General features: G+C 45.3%; 1 protein-coding gene across 3 annotated transcripts in view; it reads left to right on the top strand.

Moving 5' to 3' along the window:
• GRIP2 (glutamate receptor interacting protein 2) overlaps window positions 1-16,548 on the top strand; it is a gene marked incomplete at both ends in the record, with an annotated part of 134,288 nt that overhangs the window by 72,543 nt on the left and 45,197 nt on the right. For all 3 annotated transcript variants that reach the window (XM_079712798.1, XM_079712797.1, XM_079712799.1), the window contains 5 exons: window positions 9,843-10,029; window positions 10,536-10,681; window positions 11,418-11,498; window positions 13,057-13,123; window positions 13,222-13,367. In XM_079712798.1, coding sequence (XP_079568924.1) covers window positions 9,843-10,029; window positions 10,536-10,681; window positions 11,418-11,498; window positions 13,057-13,123; window positions 13,222-13,367 — 627 coding nt within the window. The remainder of the gene's footprint in view (window positions 1-9,842; window positions 10,030-10,535; window positions 10,682-11,417; window positions 11,499-13,056; window positions 13,124-13,221; window positions 13,368-16,548) is intronic.

Raw genomic sequence — 16,548 nt, 5'->3', positions numbered from 1 at the left:
GGCAGGGCTGGGGGTGGGTGGGGGGCATTAAATAGCATGCATGATACACCAGGCTGCTGCGGATGGTTGGGCAGGTTGTGCACTGCACAGGGGCACACCTGAGGGGTGACAGTTACTTTGTACACTTTGTCTTGTATTTTTATTATGAAAATTCCCAGCAGGTGGTGGCAAAGTGTCTTGAGGAAAGGATGCCTTTTCAGATTTGCACGAAGGTCTCACAGTAACTCCATTTCATTTTTCTCTCCTTCAGCCCTCTGATCCATTCCAGGGTGTGGTGTTACTTTGTCTTTACCACCTCTCTGACATTTGTTAATTTTCCCTAAGACAGAGACACACAGGCCTGAAACTAGCCATCCAGAATATAGTAATTTTTAATTTTATTAGATATATATTTCTACTTAACTTTTGCTTATAAACATTTCTCTTTATTTATTTATTTATTTATTTTTATTTTTTATTTATTTATTTATTTATTTTTTTTTAGTTTCTGCTTTATAACAAAGTGAATCAGTCATACATACACATCTGTTCCCACATCCCTTCCCTATTGCGTCTCCCTCCCTCCCACCCTCCCTATCCCACCCCTCCAGGCGGTCACAAAGCACCGAGCTGATCTCCCTGTGCTCTGCGGCTGCTTCCCACTATCTATCCACCTTACGTTTGGTAGTGTATATATGTCCATGCCTCTCTCTCACTTTGTCACAGCTTACCCTTCACCCTCCCCATATCCTCAAGTCCGTTCTAAGGTAGGTCTGTGTCTTTATTCCCGTTTTACCCCTAGGTTCTTTATGACATTTTTTTTTTTAATTCCATATATATGTGTTAGCATACGGTATTTGTCTTTCTCTTTCTGACTTACTTCACTCTGTATGACAGACTCTAGGTCTATCCACCTCATTACAAATAGCTCAGTTTCATTCCTTTTTATGGCTGAGTAATATTCCATTGTATATATGTGCCACATCTTCTTTATCCATTCATCCGATGATGGACACTTAGGTTGTTTCCAGCTCCGGGCTATTGTGAATAGAGCTGCAATGAACATTTTGGTACATGTCTCTTTTTGAATTATGGTCTTCTCAGGGTATATGCCTAGTAGTGGGATTGCTGGGTCATATGGTAGTTCTATTTTTAGTTTTTTAAGGAACCTCCATACTGTTCTCCATAGTGGCTGTACCAATTCACATTCCCACCAGCAGTGCAAGAGTGTTCCCTTTTCTCCACACCCTCTCCAGCATTTATTGTTTGTAGATTTCTTGATGATGGCCATTCTGACTGGTGTGAGGTGATATCTCATTGTAGTTTTGATTTGCATTTCTCTAATGATTAATGATGTTGAGCATTCTTTCATGTGTTTGTTGGCAGTCTGTATATCTTCTTTGGAGAAATGCCTATTTAAGTCTTCTGCCCATTTTTGGATTGGGTTGTTTGTTTTTTTGCTATTGAGCTGCATGAGCTGTTTATAAATTTTGGAGATTAATCCTTTGTCAGTTGCTTCATTTGCAAATATTTTCTCCCATTCTGAGGGTTGTCTTTTGGTCTTGTTTATGGTTTCCTTTGCTGTGCAAAAGCTTTGAAGTTTCATTAGGTCCCATTTGTTTATCTTTGTTTTTAGTTCCATTTCTCTAGGAGGTGGGTCCAAAAGGATCTTGCTGTGATTTATGTCATAGAGTGTTCTACCTATGTTTTCCTCTAAGAGTTTGATAGTTTCTGGCCTTACATTTAGGTCTTTAATCCATTTTGAGCTTATTTTTGTGTATGGTGTTAGGGAATGATCTAATCTCATACTTTTACATGTCCCTGTCCAGTTTTCCCAGCACCACTTATTGAAGAGGCTGTCCTTTCTCCACTGTACATTCCTGCCTCCTTTATCAAAGATAAGTTGGCCATATGTGCGTGGGTTTATCTGTGGGCTTTCTATCCTGATCCACTGATCTATCTTTCTGTTTTTATGCCAGTACCACACTGTCTTAATTACTGTAGCTTTGTAGTATAGTCTGAAGTCAGGGAGCCTGATTCCTCCAGCTCCATTTTTCGTTCTTAAGATTGCTTTGGCTATTCGGGGTCTTTTGTTTTTCCAAACAAATTTTGAAATTTTTTGTTCTAGTTCTGTGAAAAATGCCAGTGGTAGTTTGATAGGGATTGCATTGAATCTGTATATTGCTTTGGGTAGTAGAGTCATTTTCACAATATTGATTCTTCCAATCCAGGAGCATGGTATATCTCTCCATCTATTTGTATCCTCTTTAATTTCTTTCATCAGTGTCTTATAATTTTCTGCATAACGGTCTTTTGTCTCCTTAGGTAGGTTTATTCCTAGATATTTTATTCTTTTTGTTGCAATGGTAAATGGGAGTGTTTTCTTGATTTCATTTTCAGATTTTTCATCATTAGTGTACAGGAATGCCAGAGATTTCTGTGCATTAATTTTGTATCCTGCTACTTTACCAAATTCATTGATTAGCTCTAGTAGTTTTCTGGTAGCATCTTTAGGATTCTCTATGTATAGTATCATGTCATCTGCAAACAGTGACAGCTTTACTTCTTCTTTTCCAATTTGGATTCCTTTTATTTCCTTTTCTTCTCTGATTGCTGTGGCTAAAACTTCCAAAACTAGGTTGAATAAGAGTGGTGAGAGTGGGCAGCCTTGTCTTGTTCCTGATCTTAGTGGAAATGGTTTCAGTTTTTCACCATTGAGGACAATGTTGGCTGTGGGTTTGTCATATATGGCCTTTATTATGTTGAGGAAAGTTCCCTCTATGCCTACTTTCTGCAGGGTTTTTATCATAAATGGGTGTTGAATTTTGTCGAAAGCTTCCTCTGCATCTATTGAGATGATCATATGGTTTTTCTCCTTCAACTTGTTAATATGGTGTATCACATTGATTGATTTGCGTATATTGAAGAATCCTTGCATTCCTGGAATAAACCCCACTTGATCATGGTGTATGATCCTTTTAATGTGCTGTTGGATTCTGTTTGCTAGTATTTTGTTGAGGATTTTTGCATCTATGTTCATCAGTGATATTGGCCTGTAGTTTTCTTTCTTTGTGACATCCTTGCCTGGTTTTGGTATCAAGGTGATGGTGGCCTCGTAGAATGAGTTTGGGAGTGTTCCTTCCTCTGATATTGTTTGGAAGAGTTTGAGAAGGATGGGTGTTAGCTCTTCTCTAAATGTTTGATAGAATTCGCCTGTGAAGCCATCTGGTCCTGGGCTTTTGTTTGATGGAAGATTTTTAATCACAGTTTCAATTTCAGTGCTTGTGATTGGTCTATTCATATTTTCTATTTCTTCCTGTGTCAGTCTTGGTAGGTTGTGCATTTCTAAGAATTTGTCCATTTCTTCCAGGTTGTCCATTTTATTGGCATAGAGTTGCTTGTAGTAATCTCTCATGATCTTTTGTATTTCTGCAGTGTCAGTTGTTACTTCTCCTTTTTCATTTCTAATTCTGTTGATTTGAGTCTTCTCCCTTCTTTTCTTGATGAGTCTGGCTAATGGTTTGTCAATTTTGTTTATCTTCTCAAAGAACCAGCTTTTAGTTTGGTTGATCTTTGCTATTGTTTCCTTCATTTCTTTTTCATTTATTTCTGATCTGATCTTTATGATTTCTTTCCTTCTGCTAACTTTGGGGGTTTTTTGTTCTTCTTTCTCTAATTGCTTTAGGTGCAGGGTCAGGTTGTTTACTCGAAATGTTTCCTGTTTCTTAAGGTGGGTTTGTATTGCTATAAACTTCCCCCTTAGAACCGCTTTTGCTGCGTCCCATAGGTTTTGGGTCGTCGTGTCTCCATTGTCATTTGTTTCTAGGTATTTCTTAATTTCCTCTTTGATTTCTTCAGTGATCACTTCATTATTGAGTAGTGTATTGTTTAGCCTCCATGTGTTTGTATTTTTTACAGATCTTTTCCTGTAATTGATGTCTAGTCTCATAGCATTGTGGTCAGAAAAGATACTTGATACAATTTCAATTTTCTTAAATTTACCAAGGCTTGATTTGTGACCCAAGATATGATCTATCCTGGAGAATGTTCCATGAGCACTTGAGAAAAATGTGTATTCTGTTGTTTTTGGATGGAATGTCCTATAAATATCAACTAAGTCCATCTTGTTTAATGTATCATTTAAAGCTTGTGTTTCCTTATTTATTTTCATTTTGGATGATCTGTCCATTGGTGAAAGTGGGGTGTTAAAGTCCCCTACTATGATTGTGTTACTGTCGATTTCCCCTTTTATGGCTGTTAGTATTTGCCTTATGTATTGAGGTGCTCCTATGTTGGGTGCATAAATATTTACAATTGTTATATCTTCTTCTTGGATCGATCCCTTTATCGTTATGTAGTGTCCTTCTTTGTCTCTTCTAATAGTCTTTATTTTAAAGTCTATTTTGTCTGATATAAGAATTGCTACTCCAGCTTTCTTTTGATTTCCATTTGCATGGAATATCTTTTTCCATCCCCTTACTTTCAATCTGTATGTGTCTCTAGGTCTGAAGTGGGTCTCTTGTAGACAGCATATATATGGGTCTTGTTTTTGTATCCATTCAGCCACTCTGTGTCTTTTGGTGGGAGCATTTAGTCCATTTACATTTAAGGTAATTATTGATATGTATGTTTCTATTCCCATTTCCTTAATTGCTTTGGGTTCGTTATTGTAGGTATATTCCTTCTGTTGTGTTTCTTGCCTAGAGAAGTTCCTTTAGCATTTGTTGTAAAGCTGGTTTGGTGGTGCTGAACTCTCTCAGCTTTTGCTTGTCTGTAAAGGTTTTAATTTCTCCATCAAATCTGAATGAGATCCTTGCTGGGTAGAGTAATCTTGGTTGCAGGTTTCTCTCCTTCATCACTTTAATTATGTCCTGCCACTCCCTTCTGGCTTGTAGAGTTTCTGCTGAGAGATCAGCTGTTATCCTGATGGGGATTCCCTTGTGTGTTATTTGTTGTTTTTCCCTTGCTGCTTTTAATATGATTTCTTTGTGTTTAATTTTTGACAGTTTGATTAATATGTGTCTTGGCGTATTTCTCTTTGGATTTATTCTGTATGGGACTCTCTGTGCCTCCTGGACTTGATTAACTATTTCCTTTCCCATATTAGGGAAGTTTTCAACTATAATCTCTTCAAATATTTTCTCAGTCCCTTTCTTTTTCTCTTCTTCTTCTGGAACCCCTATAATTCGAATGTTGGTGCGTTTAATGTTGTCCCAGAGGTCTCTGAGACTGTCTTCTATTCTTTTCATTCTTTTTTCTTTATTTTGCTCTGCATCAGTTATTTCCACTATTTTATCTTCCACCTCACTTATCCGTTCTTCTGCCTCAGTTATTCTGCTATTGATCCCATCTAGAGTATTTTTCATTTCATTTATTGTGTTTTTAATCGATGCTTGATTCATCTTTAGTTCTTCTAGGTCCTTGTTAACTGTTTCTTGCATTTTGTCTATCCTATTTCCAAGATTTTGGATCATCTTTACTATCATTATTCTGAATTCTTTTTCAGGTAGACTGCCTATTACCTCTTCATTTGTTAGGTCTGGTAGGTTTTTATCTTGCTCCTTCACCTGCTGTGTGTTTTTCTGCTTTCTCATTTTGCTTATGTTACTGTGTTTGGGGTCTCCTTTTTGCAGGCTGCAGATTCGTAGTTCCCGTTGTTTTTGGTATCTGTCCCCCGTGGCTAAGGTTGTTTCAGTAGGTTGTGTAGGCTTCCTGGTGGGGGGGACTAATGCCTGTGTTCTGGTGGTTGAGGCTCGATCTTGTCTTTCTGGTGGACAGGTCCACGTCTGGTGGTGTGTTTTGGGGTGCCTGTAGCCTTATTATGTTTTTAGGTAGCCTCTCTGCTAATGGGTGGGGTTGTGTTCCTGCCTTGCTAGTTGCTTGGCATAGGGTGACCAGCACTGTAGCTTGCTCGTCGTTGACTGAAGCTGGGTGCTGGTGTTGAGATGGAGATCCCTGGGAGATTTTCGCTGCTTGATATTATGTGGAGCTGGGACGTCTCTTGTGGACCCGTGTCCTGAGGTTGGCTCTCCCACTTCAGAGGCACAGCACTGACTCCTGGCTGCAGCACCAAGAGCCTTTCATCCACCCGGCTCAGAATAACAGTGAGAAAAAGTAGAAAGAAAGAATTAGTAGAAGAAAGAAAGAGAGAGGGAAAGAAAGGAAGAAGGGAAGAAAGGAAGGAAGGAAGGACGAAAGAAAGAAAGGAGGGGGTGAGGGAGGAAGGATGGAAAGAAAGAAGGAAAGAAAGGAGGGAGGGAGGGAGGAATGAAAGCAAAAGGAAGAGTGAATGGAAGAAGGGAGGGAGGGAGGAAGGAAAGAAAGAAAGAAAGACAGGAGGGAGGGAGGGAGGAAGGAAAGAAAAAGAAAGTGGAAAGAAGAAGGGTGGGAGGGAGGGAGGGAGGAAAGAAAAAGAAAGAAGGAAAGGAGGAGCGGAGGGAGGGAGGGAGGAAGGGAAGGGAGGAAAAAAAGAAAGAGCAGGTAAAGTAAAATAGAATAAAGTATGAAATATAGTAGCGTTATTAAAATTAAAGAGTAATTATTGAAAAAAAAAACACGGACTGATAGAACCCTGGGACATATGGTGGAAGCAAAGCTATACAGAGAGAATCTTACACAGAAGATTACACATACACATTCACAAAAAGAGAGCAGGGGGAAAAATCAAAAATCTTGCTCTCCAAGTCCACCTCCTCGATTTGGGATAATTCGTTGTAAAAAGAGGAAAAGGGCGAGAAGTCTGAAATCTTGCTAAGTCCACCTCCTTAATTTGGGATAATTCGTTGTAAAAAGGGGGGAAAGTCTTAAATCTTGTCCTCAAAGTCCACTTCCTCAATTTGGGATGATTCGCTGTCCATTCATACACTCCACAGACGCAGGGCACATCAAATGGACCGTGGAGCTTTAATCCACTGCCTCCGAGGCTGCCCAGAGAGATTTCCCTGTCTCTGCTCTCACAACTCCCGGGTCTCAGCCTTGGACCTGGCCCCGCCTCTCCGCATAGGTCGCCGGAGGGCGTCCGTTCTTCGCTCAGGCAGGACGGGTTTAAAGGAGCCGCTGATTCGGGGGCTCTGGCTCACTCAGGCAGAGGGGAGGGAGGGGAATGCCCTCTCCTCGCGCACCAGGCAACAAAAGGGAAAAAAGTCTCTTGCCTCTCCGGTAGCTCCAGACCCTTTCCTCGGACTCCCTCCGGGCTAGCACTAACCCCTTCAGGCTCTCTTCCTGCCGCCAGCCCCAGTCCTCTCCCTGCGCTCCGACTGAAAGCCGATACCCGAGCCTCAGCTCCCAGCCCCGCCCGCCCCGGCGGCGAGCAGACAAGCCTCTCGGGCTGGTGTGGGCCTGAGGGCACCGATCCTCTGTGCCAAAATCTCTCTGCTTTGCCCTCCGCACCCCTGTTGCTGTGCTCTCCTCCGCTACTCCGAAGCTTTCCCCCTCCGCCACCTGCAGTCTCCGCCCGCGAAGGGGCTTGTAGTGTGTAGAAACCTTCCCTCCTTCACGGCTCCCTCCCACTGGTGCAGGTCCCGTCCATATCCTATTGTCTCTGTTTATTCTTTTTTTCTTTTGACCTACCCAGGTATGTGGGGAGTTTCTTGCCTTTTGGGGGGTCTGAGGTCTTCTGTCAGCGTTCAGTAGGTGTTCTGTTGGAGTTGTTCCACGTGTAGATGAATTTCTGATGTATCTGTGGGGAGGAAGGTGATCTCCGCGTCTTACTCTTCCGCCATCTTCCTCCGGCTCCTCTCTTTATTTATGATCACTATATATAGTTCCTTTTGAAATGAAGGTATTTAAGTTTCCTTTTTTTTTTTTTTTTTTTTTTTGCGGTACGCGGGCCTCTCACTGTTGTGGCCTCTCCCGTTGTGGAGCACAGGCTCCGGATGCGCAGGCTCAGCGGCCATGGCTCACGGGCCCAGCCGCTCTGCGGCATGTGGGATCTTCCCGGACCGGGGCACGAACCCGTGTCCCCTGCATCGGCAGGCAGACTTTCAACCACTGTGCCACCAGGGAAGCCTGTATTTAAGTATTTTTAAAAATGAATAAATGTAAAGACAAATAGTAATGAATGATAATGCAGGAAACATTTGGAAGTAGCAAAAGTCACAAGAATGCCCAGAATTTTGAAATCTTTCCTGGGAAGAATCTTTCCTTTGTTGATGTTGAAAGTGTTCCCAGCCTCCTTCCATGTGAGTTGGGGAGGCCTCCAGAAAGAATGGAAGGTCAGACTGGGCCATTTAGGATTGAACCAGGTGAGGGAAGAGAGAAATATAAGTCATCTGGCACCTGAAAGGAGCTAAATATGGTTATGAGCTTTCTGGCAGCCAAGGTGAAAAGGGAAACAGAATTCAGAGTCAGATGAGAGTTACAATACACCTTTACCAGCCACCTTTGTCACCCACTGAAGCAGGGGGTGTGTAGGTGAAAAGATTCAGACGTGTCGTTCACAGGCAGGAGCTTATGGAGCCTGGGGACTCTTGGGACCCCTTACCTGTCTCCTTCCTTGATGATAACAATTAATTAGTTAAATAAAATTTTTTGAACATCTCCAATGTTCCAGGTACAATTCTTATCATTGAGGTGAAAAAATAATGAAATAGTGAAAAAATCAATAGTAAAGAAATAATGAATATAAATATAATAACACAATATACCCAACAATAAAGTATTACATATATTGTAATGTATATATAATATACAATAGTATAAGAAAATAATATATAAAGATACAACAGTATAATTAGTAGAATGAAATATAAGAAGTTTTATTTAATAATTGATATCCTTATCAATATCCTTATCCATATTAATAATACAAATGTATTTTATATTTGGAATATAAAATAAAATATATTAAATAACATATCAAATAGTTAAACAGTTATCATATGACCCAGAAATTCCACTCTTAAGTAAATGCCCAAGAAAAATGAAAACATATGTCATGTTCACCCAAAAACATATTTACACATGTTTATACAATGTTATTCATAATACCCAAAAGGTGGAAACAACCCAGATGTCCATCAATGGATGGATTAAAAAAATGTGGTATCATCATACAGTTAGATATTAGCTTCAAGAAGGAAGGGAATTTTGATATGTGCTACATGGATGAATCCTGAAAACATTATGCTAATTGAAAGAAACCAGACACAAAAGACCATGTATAGTATGATTCCATTGATATGATATGTCCAGAATAGGCAACTCTAAAGACATTGAAAGTAGATTAGTGGTTGCTTAGGGCTGGAAGAGATGGGAGGATTTGGGTGCTTAACTAAAGGAAACGGTTTCTTTTTTTTTTTTTTTTTTTTAACAGGTTTCTTTAAGGGATTGAAAATGTCCCAAAACTGAGTGAGGGGATGGCTGTACAACTTGAATGTACTAAATATTCAGTAGACTAAAAACAGAGTGTTGAATTGTACACTCTGGGGGTGTATACTGTGGTAGCCGAATTGTATCTCAATAAAGCTGTTACCAAAAATGGCATAATATGTACTATCATATCTAACAGTAATATAGTGTGATATTTGGTATATGATATAATAATAAAATAAGCTGAAATATAACATCACACAACATGACATAATATCACCGACCCTCAGAGCCTCTGTTTTTACAACACGGCAGTCCCGGGAGCTGTCTTCCTTAATCCTTGCCACAGCTCTGCCAGGTGGGACTCATGATCTCATTGCTCAGGTGAGGAAACCAAGGCTCAGAATGGGCCTCGACTTGCCCCGCCCCACCCCGGGCCAGTAAGGCCTTACTCGCCTCTCTGACTTCAGGTGTCTGGGCCGAGGGAGGATGGGCTTTGGCAGGAAGGCATCCCTGGGGCTGTGCCTTGAGCGCCGTGCCTGCCTGCCCCGCAGTGTCGCTGGCCTCCAGCACCGTGGGGCCAGGCGGCCAGATTGTGCACACAGAGACCACCGAGGTCGTGCTCTGCGGAGACCCCCTCAGCGGCTTCGGTCTCCAGCTGCAGGGAGGCATCTTCGCCACCGAGACCCTGTCCTCCCCACCCCTCGTGCGTTTTATTGAGCCTGACAGCCCGGCGGAGAGGTGAGCCTACTGCCCCCAACCCACTGGGCCTACCACTCTCCAATTCGGGGGTGGGGGGCTTACGGGCAGCCAGGGAAACCAAGTCACACACCAAGCCTGGCTGCACAGTTGTGTCTCATCAACTATCACGTCAACCCCGTTACCAGCCCCATTTTGTAGATGAGGAATCTGAGGCTCAGAGAAGCTGATTCACCTGCCTAGGGTCACACAACTCGAGTGACCCAGGACGTGAACCCCTGTGTGACTGAAGTCAGAGTCCTCTATATACATCTCCTAAGGCATGGCATCATCCGCATTGGACAGACAGAGAAACTGAGGCCCAGCAAGGTCACACTTTAGCCAGAGTCCTGTGGTAAATTGCCTGAGGATCTACAGCTGGCACAGGGTGGAGCTGAGCGGTCCACCCCCGCCTGGGAGGTGGGGCCCAGTTTGAGCCCGGCGCTGCTCCTGGTAATGTTCCTCTCTCCCAACGCGGCTTCTTCTCTCTGCCGGGCTGCCCGGTTCAGGTGTGGGCTGCTGCAGGTAGGGGACCGCATCCTGGCCATCAATGGCATTGCCACCGAGGACGGGACGATGGAGGAAGCCAACCAGCTGCTGCGGGACGCGGCGCTGGCCCACAAGGTCGTGCTGGAGGTGGAGTTTGACGTTGCCGGTGAGTGGGTGCCCCGAGCTTCCTCCTCTCCTTCGGGACCCTGTGCTCCCTCCTCTCACTACCCTGCTCCCCCCAACCTCCCGCCCTGCCCTTATCCTTCTCCCCGCGTTTGCAGGGTGTCCCCAGCACTAATGGTGGGAGAAAGGCACTGGCGGGGTGGAAGGAATTGCAAATGCCAGCATGAGGGTTGATGAGGGTTTTTGCAGTGGAACAGGAGCTGAGGGGTGGGGTGGGATGAGGGTTTATGCAAAGACCCCCAAACAACTTGGTTAGAATTCTGGTTCTGTGATTTGGACACTGTGTGACTTTGGACAGGACCCTTTCTCCCCCACCCTTAGGTTCCCCCAGTGTAAAATAGTGAATAGAATCCTCTATCACAAGGGGTGTTGTTCAGACTAGATGAGATAAAGCGTGTGAAAGCACCAGCTGAGGCCCGGCCTGTGAAAGGCGCCCAGTAAGTCATTGCTGGATCCAAACAGATTGGGCTGGGCCGTGGGGCCCCCGGCAGGGCGGCAGCCATAAAGTTTGGGTTCTAGTCCTGACTCTGCTCTGACCTGGTGGGTGCTTGTCTCCGAAAAGTCAGTGCACCATGTCTCAGTTTCCTCATCTGTGGGTGCAAGAAGCAGGATGGGATTGTTTGGGGTCCCTCCCCACTGGACCAGAATGGGTGTGGGGCGGGGACTCCCTGAGGCCCTTCCCTTGAGTCTCACGTGGGTGTGTGTCTGTTTGCACCCAGAGTCCGTCATCCCGAGCAGCGGCACCTTCCACGTGAAGCTGCCCAAGAGGCGTGGCGTGGAGCTGGGCATCACCATCAGCTGTGAGTCCCCTCCCCCGCACGCTCTCCGCCTGCCCCGAGAAAACGCCCAGCACCTGGCCGGGCGGGAAGGCTCTGGGTGGGAGGGAGGGCTGGCTGACGTGGCTTACCTCCACCGCAGTGCCCCGTTGTGTGTCCTTAGGCAAGGCTTCTCAAGGTCTCGGTTTCCCGTTCTGCACAATGGGAATCTCCTGGCCTTTTTAGTCTCCAGGGGTAGTGAAGTGGTTTGTAAGGCACCAGACATACAGGCCAGGTTTAGTTTTCTGTTTGCCTCTCTGTTCCCAGGGCCCAGAAAAGGGCTAGAACACAGTAGGTGCTTAATTCATGTTTGTCAAAGGAATGAAAGTGAGAGACTGCAGAATGGAAAGAGAAAGGTAGAACACATAAGCATGGGAACAGTCAGAACCCTCCCCAGCCTGCATCTCACTCAGGAAAAGCTGAAGCCCTCTGACTTCATCTCCTGCCGTCTCCTCATCACTCCCCGAAGGGGTAACTGCCCAGAAGGGCTGCTGCTGCAGCTCCTTCCTGCCCCGGACCCTGCAGTCAGTGGCGGTGGGAGTTTAAGCAATCAAGGGGGAGAAGCTTCTTCCAGCCCAGGAACCTCTGGGCAGGGCCACCAGGTGCAGTTGCCCAGGTTGTACAGGACACAAGGTGCCCGTTCAAGGTACACTTACAGTTTTCTAACATTTTCTCAACAGACTAATTAGAAGGGGCACCTTTGTCTCATTTGCAGAGATGCTGCATGGGCTAGAAGGACCGCCTTACACCTGGTCACTCATGGAAAAACCCATTAGCCCAAATGGATTCTTTCTGCAGGAAAACTCAGCCACCCATTGTCTTAGATCATGCTCCCCGGGAAACAGCTTTTCACGCTAGGAGTTACCTGCAGGGACCTTATTGAGGAGGGCTCTCAGGATCAACACCTGTGGGTGGAGGAGGCCTCAGGACCAGGCAAAGGGAGGAGCTGTGCTGCGATGTAGTCCCAGTAGAGGGCTCGACCAATCCCACGGGGAGCTCTTTGCTGGGGAGGCCACGGAGTTGTCCTGAGCTGAGGCTGGGAGCCTTGCCTTGGCACCACTGCGTGAACCAGTCATTGGGTGCAGGCATTTTATTGGGTGAGGCTGCTTCCTCAGCCAAAAACCATTCCCCAGCGGGATCCTGCTGTGAGCCGTGGCAGCCAGCATTCCCTGCAGCGGGGGAAGGAAGAACTCAATTGTTGAAGTCACCTAGTTCTGGGACCTGGCCCTGTGCCAGGTGCTGGGGACACAAACACCAGCCAGACACAGCCCCTCAGGGAGCTCCGTTTGCTGGGAGATGGGCTGAGCATGGGAGGTGTTGTCGCAGTTTGTCTAATTAATCTCTGATGTCCCCGTGAACTCTGTGGCCTCATCCCCATTTTACAGAGGGGAAATTGAGGCACAGAGAGGGGAGCTGATTTACCCACAGTCACCCAGCCAGGGAGCTGTGGGAGTGGGGCGCGTGGCTCCAAGTCTACGCCCAGCTCCTGGGCCCCGCAAGGCTGAGGTGACCAAAGGTGGGCTTCATGGCTCCTTCCCTCCAGCGGCCAGCAGGAAGCGAGGAGAGCCCCTGGTCATCTCCGACATCAAGAAAGGCAGCGTGGCGCACAGGTAGGGGAGCCCCTGGCAGGGCGGGGGGCTGGCCCACGAGGATGGGCCCGGGGCCTGCATGTGCCAGGCTCCTTCCTGTCCCCACCCTGCTCCTGCAGGACTGGCACCCTCGAGCCGGGTGACAAGCTGCTGGCCATCGACAACATCCGCTTGGACAACTGTCCCATGGAGGACGCTGTACAAATCCTGCGCCAGTGTGAGGACCTGGTGAAGCTGAAGATCCGCAAGGATGAGGACAACTCCGGTGAGGGCCCCGACCGCTCCACCACCAGCCCCCGACCCTGCCCGCGCAGACCAGACAGTGCCCAGCTGGCAATCCGGGGCTCCCTGCGGCCAAGGAGGGAGCGTGGTGGGTGCCACCCAGGGGCTGCTGGTGGAGACCCCTTGAATGAGGATGCCGGGGGGTGGATGGCAGATTTCTCCCTACCCCCGGGTCTGGGCTTCTCCAAGGGCCCTTGCGAGGTTGGCTGGAGTTTGACGGCAGCTTGGATCCAACAAGCCCTGCGCAAAGCCACTGTGGGCAAATGATTGGGTGGGACAATGAATGGGTGGGGGTGGGAGATGTACCACTGCATGGGTGGCTGTGAGTAAGCCGAGGCTGCAAACTCAGACACATCTGAGTCTGGACAGCTGACAGTGAGTGAATTGGGCTGAAGGTAAGAAAAACAATACAGTTTGGGTAGACAGAAGGAAGGGGAGAGAATCTCTTGTTCAGATGGGCAGCTGCCAGCTCCTACCCTGGGAAAGAGGATCACTTGTGGGCAGCTTTCAAATTTTTTAAAGAAAAACTGGAAATCTGGGGTCTTCTTACCATCAATCTTATCATCACCACCATATCCTTGTTATTTTGTGTGGTGTGTGAAAACTTTATTATAAAATGCTGCTTCCACATTTCTGTCCTTTTTAGAATAGCTGTTTGAGTGGAAGGAGACATTTCTGGAAGCAGAAGATGGCCTCAGTTGGTGCCATCTGAAGTCCTGGCTTGGGGGAATGGATGTATTAATTCAGGGGGAATGGGTGAATTAATGACTGACGGAATGTTTGAACTAATGGCTGAGGAAATAGGTGTATTAATGGCATGAAAGAATGAGTATATTAGTGGCAAAAGGAATGGATGATATAATGGCTGAGGGAAAGGGTGGAGTAAGGGCATGAGGGAATGGCTGAATTAATGGCTGAGAGAATGGGTGAATTAATGGCTGAGGTAATGGGTGAATTAATGGCAGAGGGAATAGCTGTATTAATGGCTGGAGGAATAGGTGTATGAGTGGCTGAGGGAATGTGTGTATTAGTGGCTGAGAGAGTAGATGAATTAGGCGGTTGGAAAGGGTGTATTAATGGCATCAGGGAATGGTTGAACTAATGGTAGAGAATATGGGTGCATTAATGGTTGAGGGAATGGGTAAATTAATGGCAGGAGGCAATGGGTGTATTATGGCTGAGGAAATAGATGAATTAATGGCTGAGACAATGGGTGTATTAATGGCTGAAGGAATAGATGAAATAATGGCTGAGAAGAGTGGTGAATTAATGGAGAGGGAATGGGTGAATTAATGGCATGAAGGAATGGGTGAATTAATGGCATGAAGGCATGGGTGGGTTAATGGCTTAGGGAAAGGCTGAATTAATGGCTGAGGGAACCTATATTAGGGCTGAGGGAATGGGTGAATTGAAGGCTGAGGGAAGGGGTGAACTAAAGGTGGAGAGAATAGGTGTTTAAATGGAATGATGGAATGGGTGTATTAATGGCTGACGGAATCTTTGGATTAGAGCTGAGGGAAAGGGTGAATTAATGTCATGAGGGAATGGTTGATTACCGGGCTAAGGGAATGAGCAAACTACAGGCTGAGGGAATAGGTGTTTTAATGGCATGACGGAATGGGTATATTATTGGTTGAGGCATTAGGTATATTAATGAGTTTAGGAATGGATGAGCTAATGGCTGAGGGGAGTGGTGAATTAATGGAGATGGAATGGGTGAATTAAAGGCTGCAGGAATGTGTGTATTGGGGCTCAGGGAATGAGTAAATTAATGGCATGAGGAAATAGGTGAATTAATGGCTTAGGGAATGGGTGATATAATGGTCAAGGCAATGGCTCCATAATGGCATGAAGGAATGGATGAACTAATGGCTAAGAGAATGGGTTTTTTAGGCATGAGGGAATTGGTGTATTAATGGCAGAGGGAAGAGGTGAATTAATGGCTGAGTGAATGTGTAAAGTAATGACTGAGGGAATGAGTGTATTAATGGCTGAAGGAATAGGTGAGTTAATGACTCAGAGTATGGGTGAATTAATGGCGGAGGGACTGGCTGAATTAATGGTGGAGAGACTGCCTGAATTAATGGCTCAGAGATTGTCTCAATTAGTGGCTGAGGAAATGGGTGAATTAATGGATGTGGGAATGTATGTATTAGTGCCTGCAGGAAGTGGTGTATCAAAGGCTGAGGGAATGGCTTAAATAATGGCTGAGGATTAGTGGCTAAAGGAAAGTGTGATTGAGTGCCTGAAGGAATGGGTGTATTAAGGGATGAGGCAATGGATAAACTAAAGGCTCAGGGACCTGTGAACTAATGCTTGAGGTAACAGTGAGCTAATGGTTGAGCGAATGGGTTTATAACTGAGAAAGGGAATGGGTGTATTAATGGCATGAGGGCATGGGTGGACTAATTGCTAAGAGAATGGGTGTATTAGGCCTTAGGGAATTGGTGTATTAATGGCTTCCAGAATAGGTGAATTCTGGCTGAGGGAATGTGTGAAGTAAAGACTAAAGGAATGAGTGTATTAGTGGCTGAGGGAATAAGTGAGTTAATGACTTAGAGATGGGTGACTTAATGGCTGAGAGAAAAGGTGAATTAATGGATACAGGAATGGGTGAATTAATGGACGTGGGAATGTGTGTACAGTATTAACAGCTGAGGGAATTGGTGTATCAAAGGCTGAGAGAATGGCTGTATTAATGGCTGAGGGACTAGCTAAAGTAATGGCTGAAGGAATGGGTGCATTAGTGACCTAGGTTATGGGTGTATGAGTGGCTGAGGGAATGGGTGTATTAATGGATGCCGGAGTGTATGATTTAAATGAAATGGAGAGGGACTTGCCTGGCAGTGCAGTGTTTAAGACTTCGCCTTACAATGCACGGGATGTGGGTTTGATACCTGGTTGGGGAGCTAAGATCCCACAGGCCTCGCGGTCAAAAACCAAAACGTAAAACAGAAGTGATATTGTAGCAGTTTAAAAAGACCTTAAAAATGGTCATCATCAAAAAATTCTTTTAAAGAATAAAATAAAAAAATGAAATGGAGAAATGTGTGTATTAACGGCTAAGGGAATGGCTGAGAGAACGGTTGAATTAATGCTGAGAGAATGGGTGCATTGAATGCTTAGTAAATGGGTGTATTAGTGGTTGAGGGAATGAGTGAACT

This window comes from Hyperoodon ampullatus (genome assembly GCF_949752795.1).
Source record: "Hyperoodon ampullatus genome assembly, chromosome: 10".
NCBI lineage: Eukaryota > Metazoa > Chordata > Mammalia > Artiodactyla > Ziphiidae > Hyperoodon > Hyperoodon ampullatus.
Note: the sequence above shows the minus strand (reverse complement) of the source record. Positions and strands in the feature narration are given on the sequence as shown.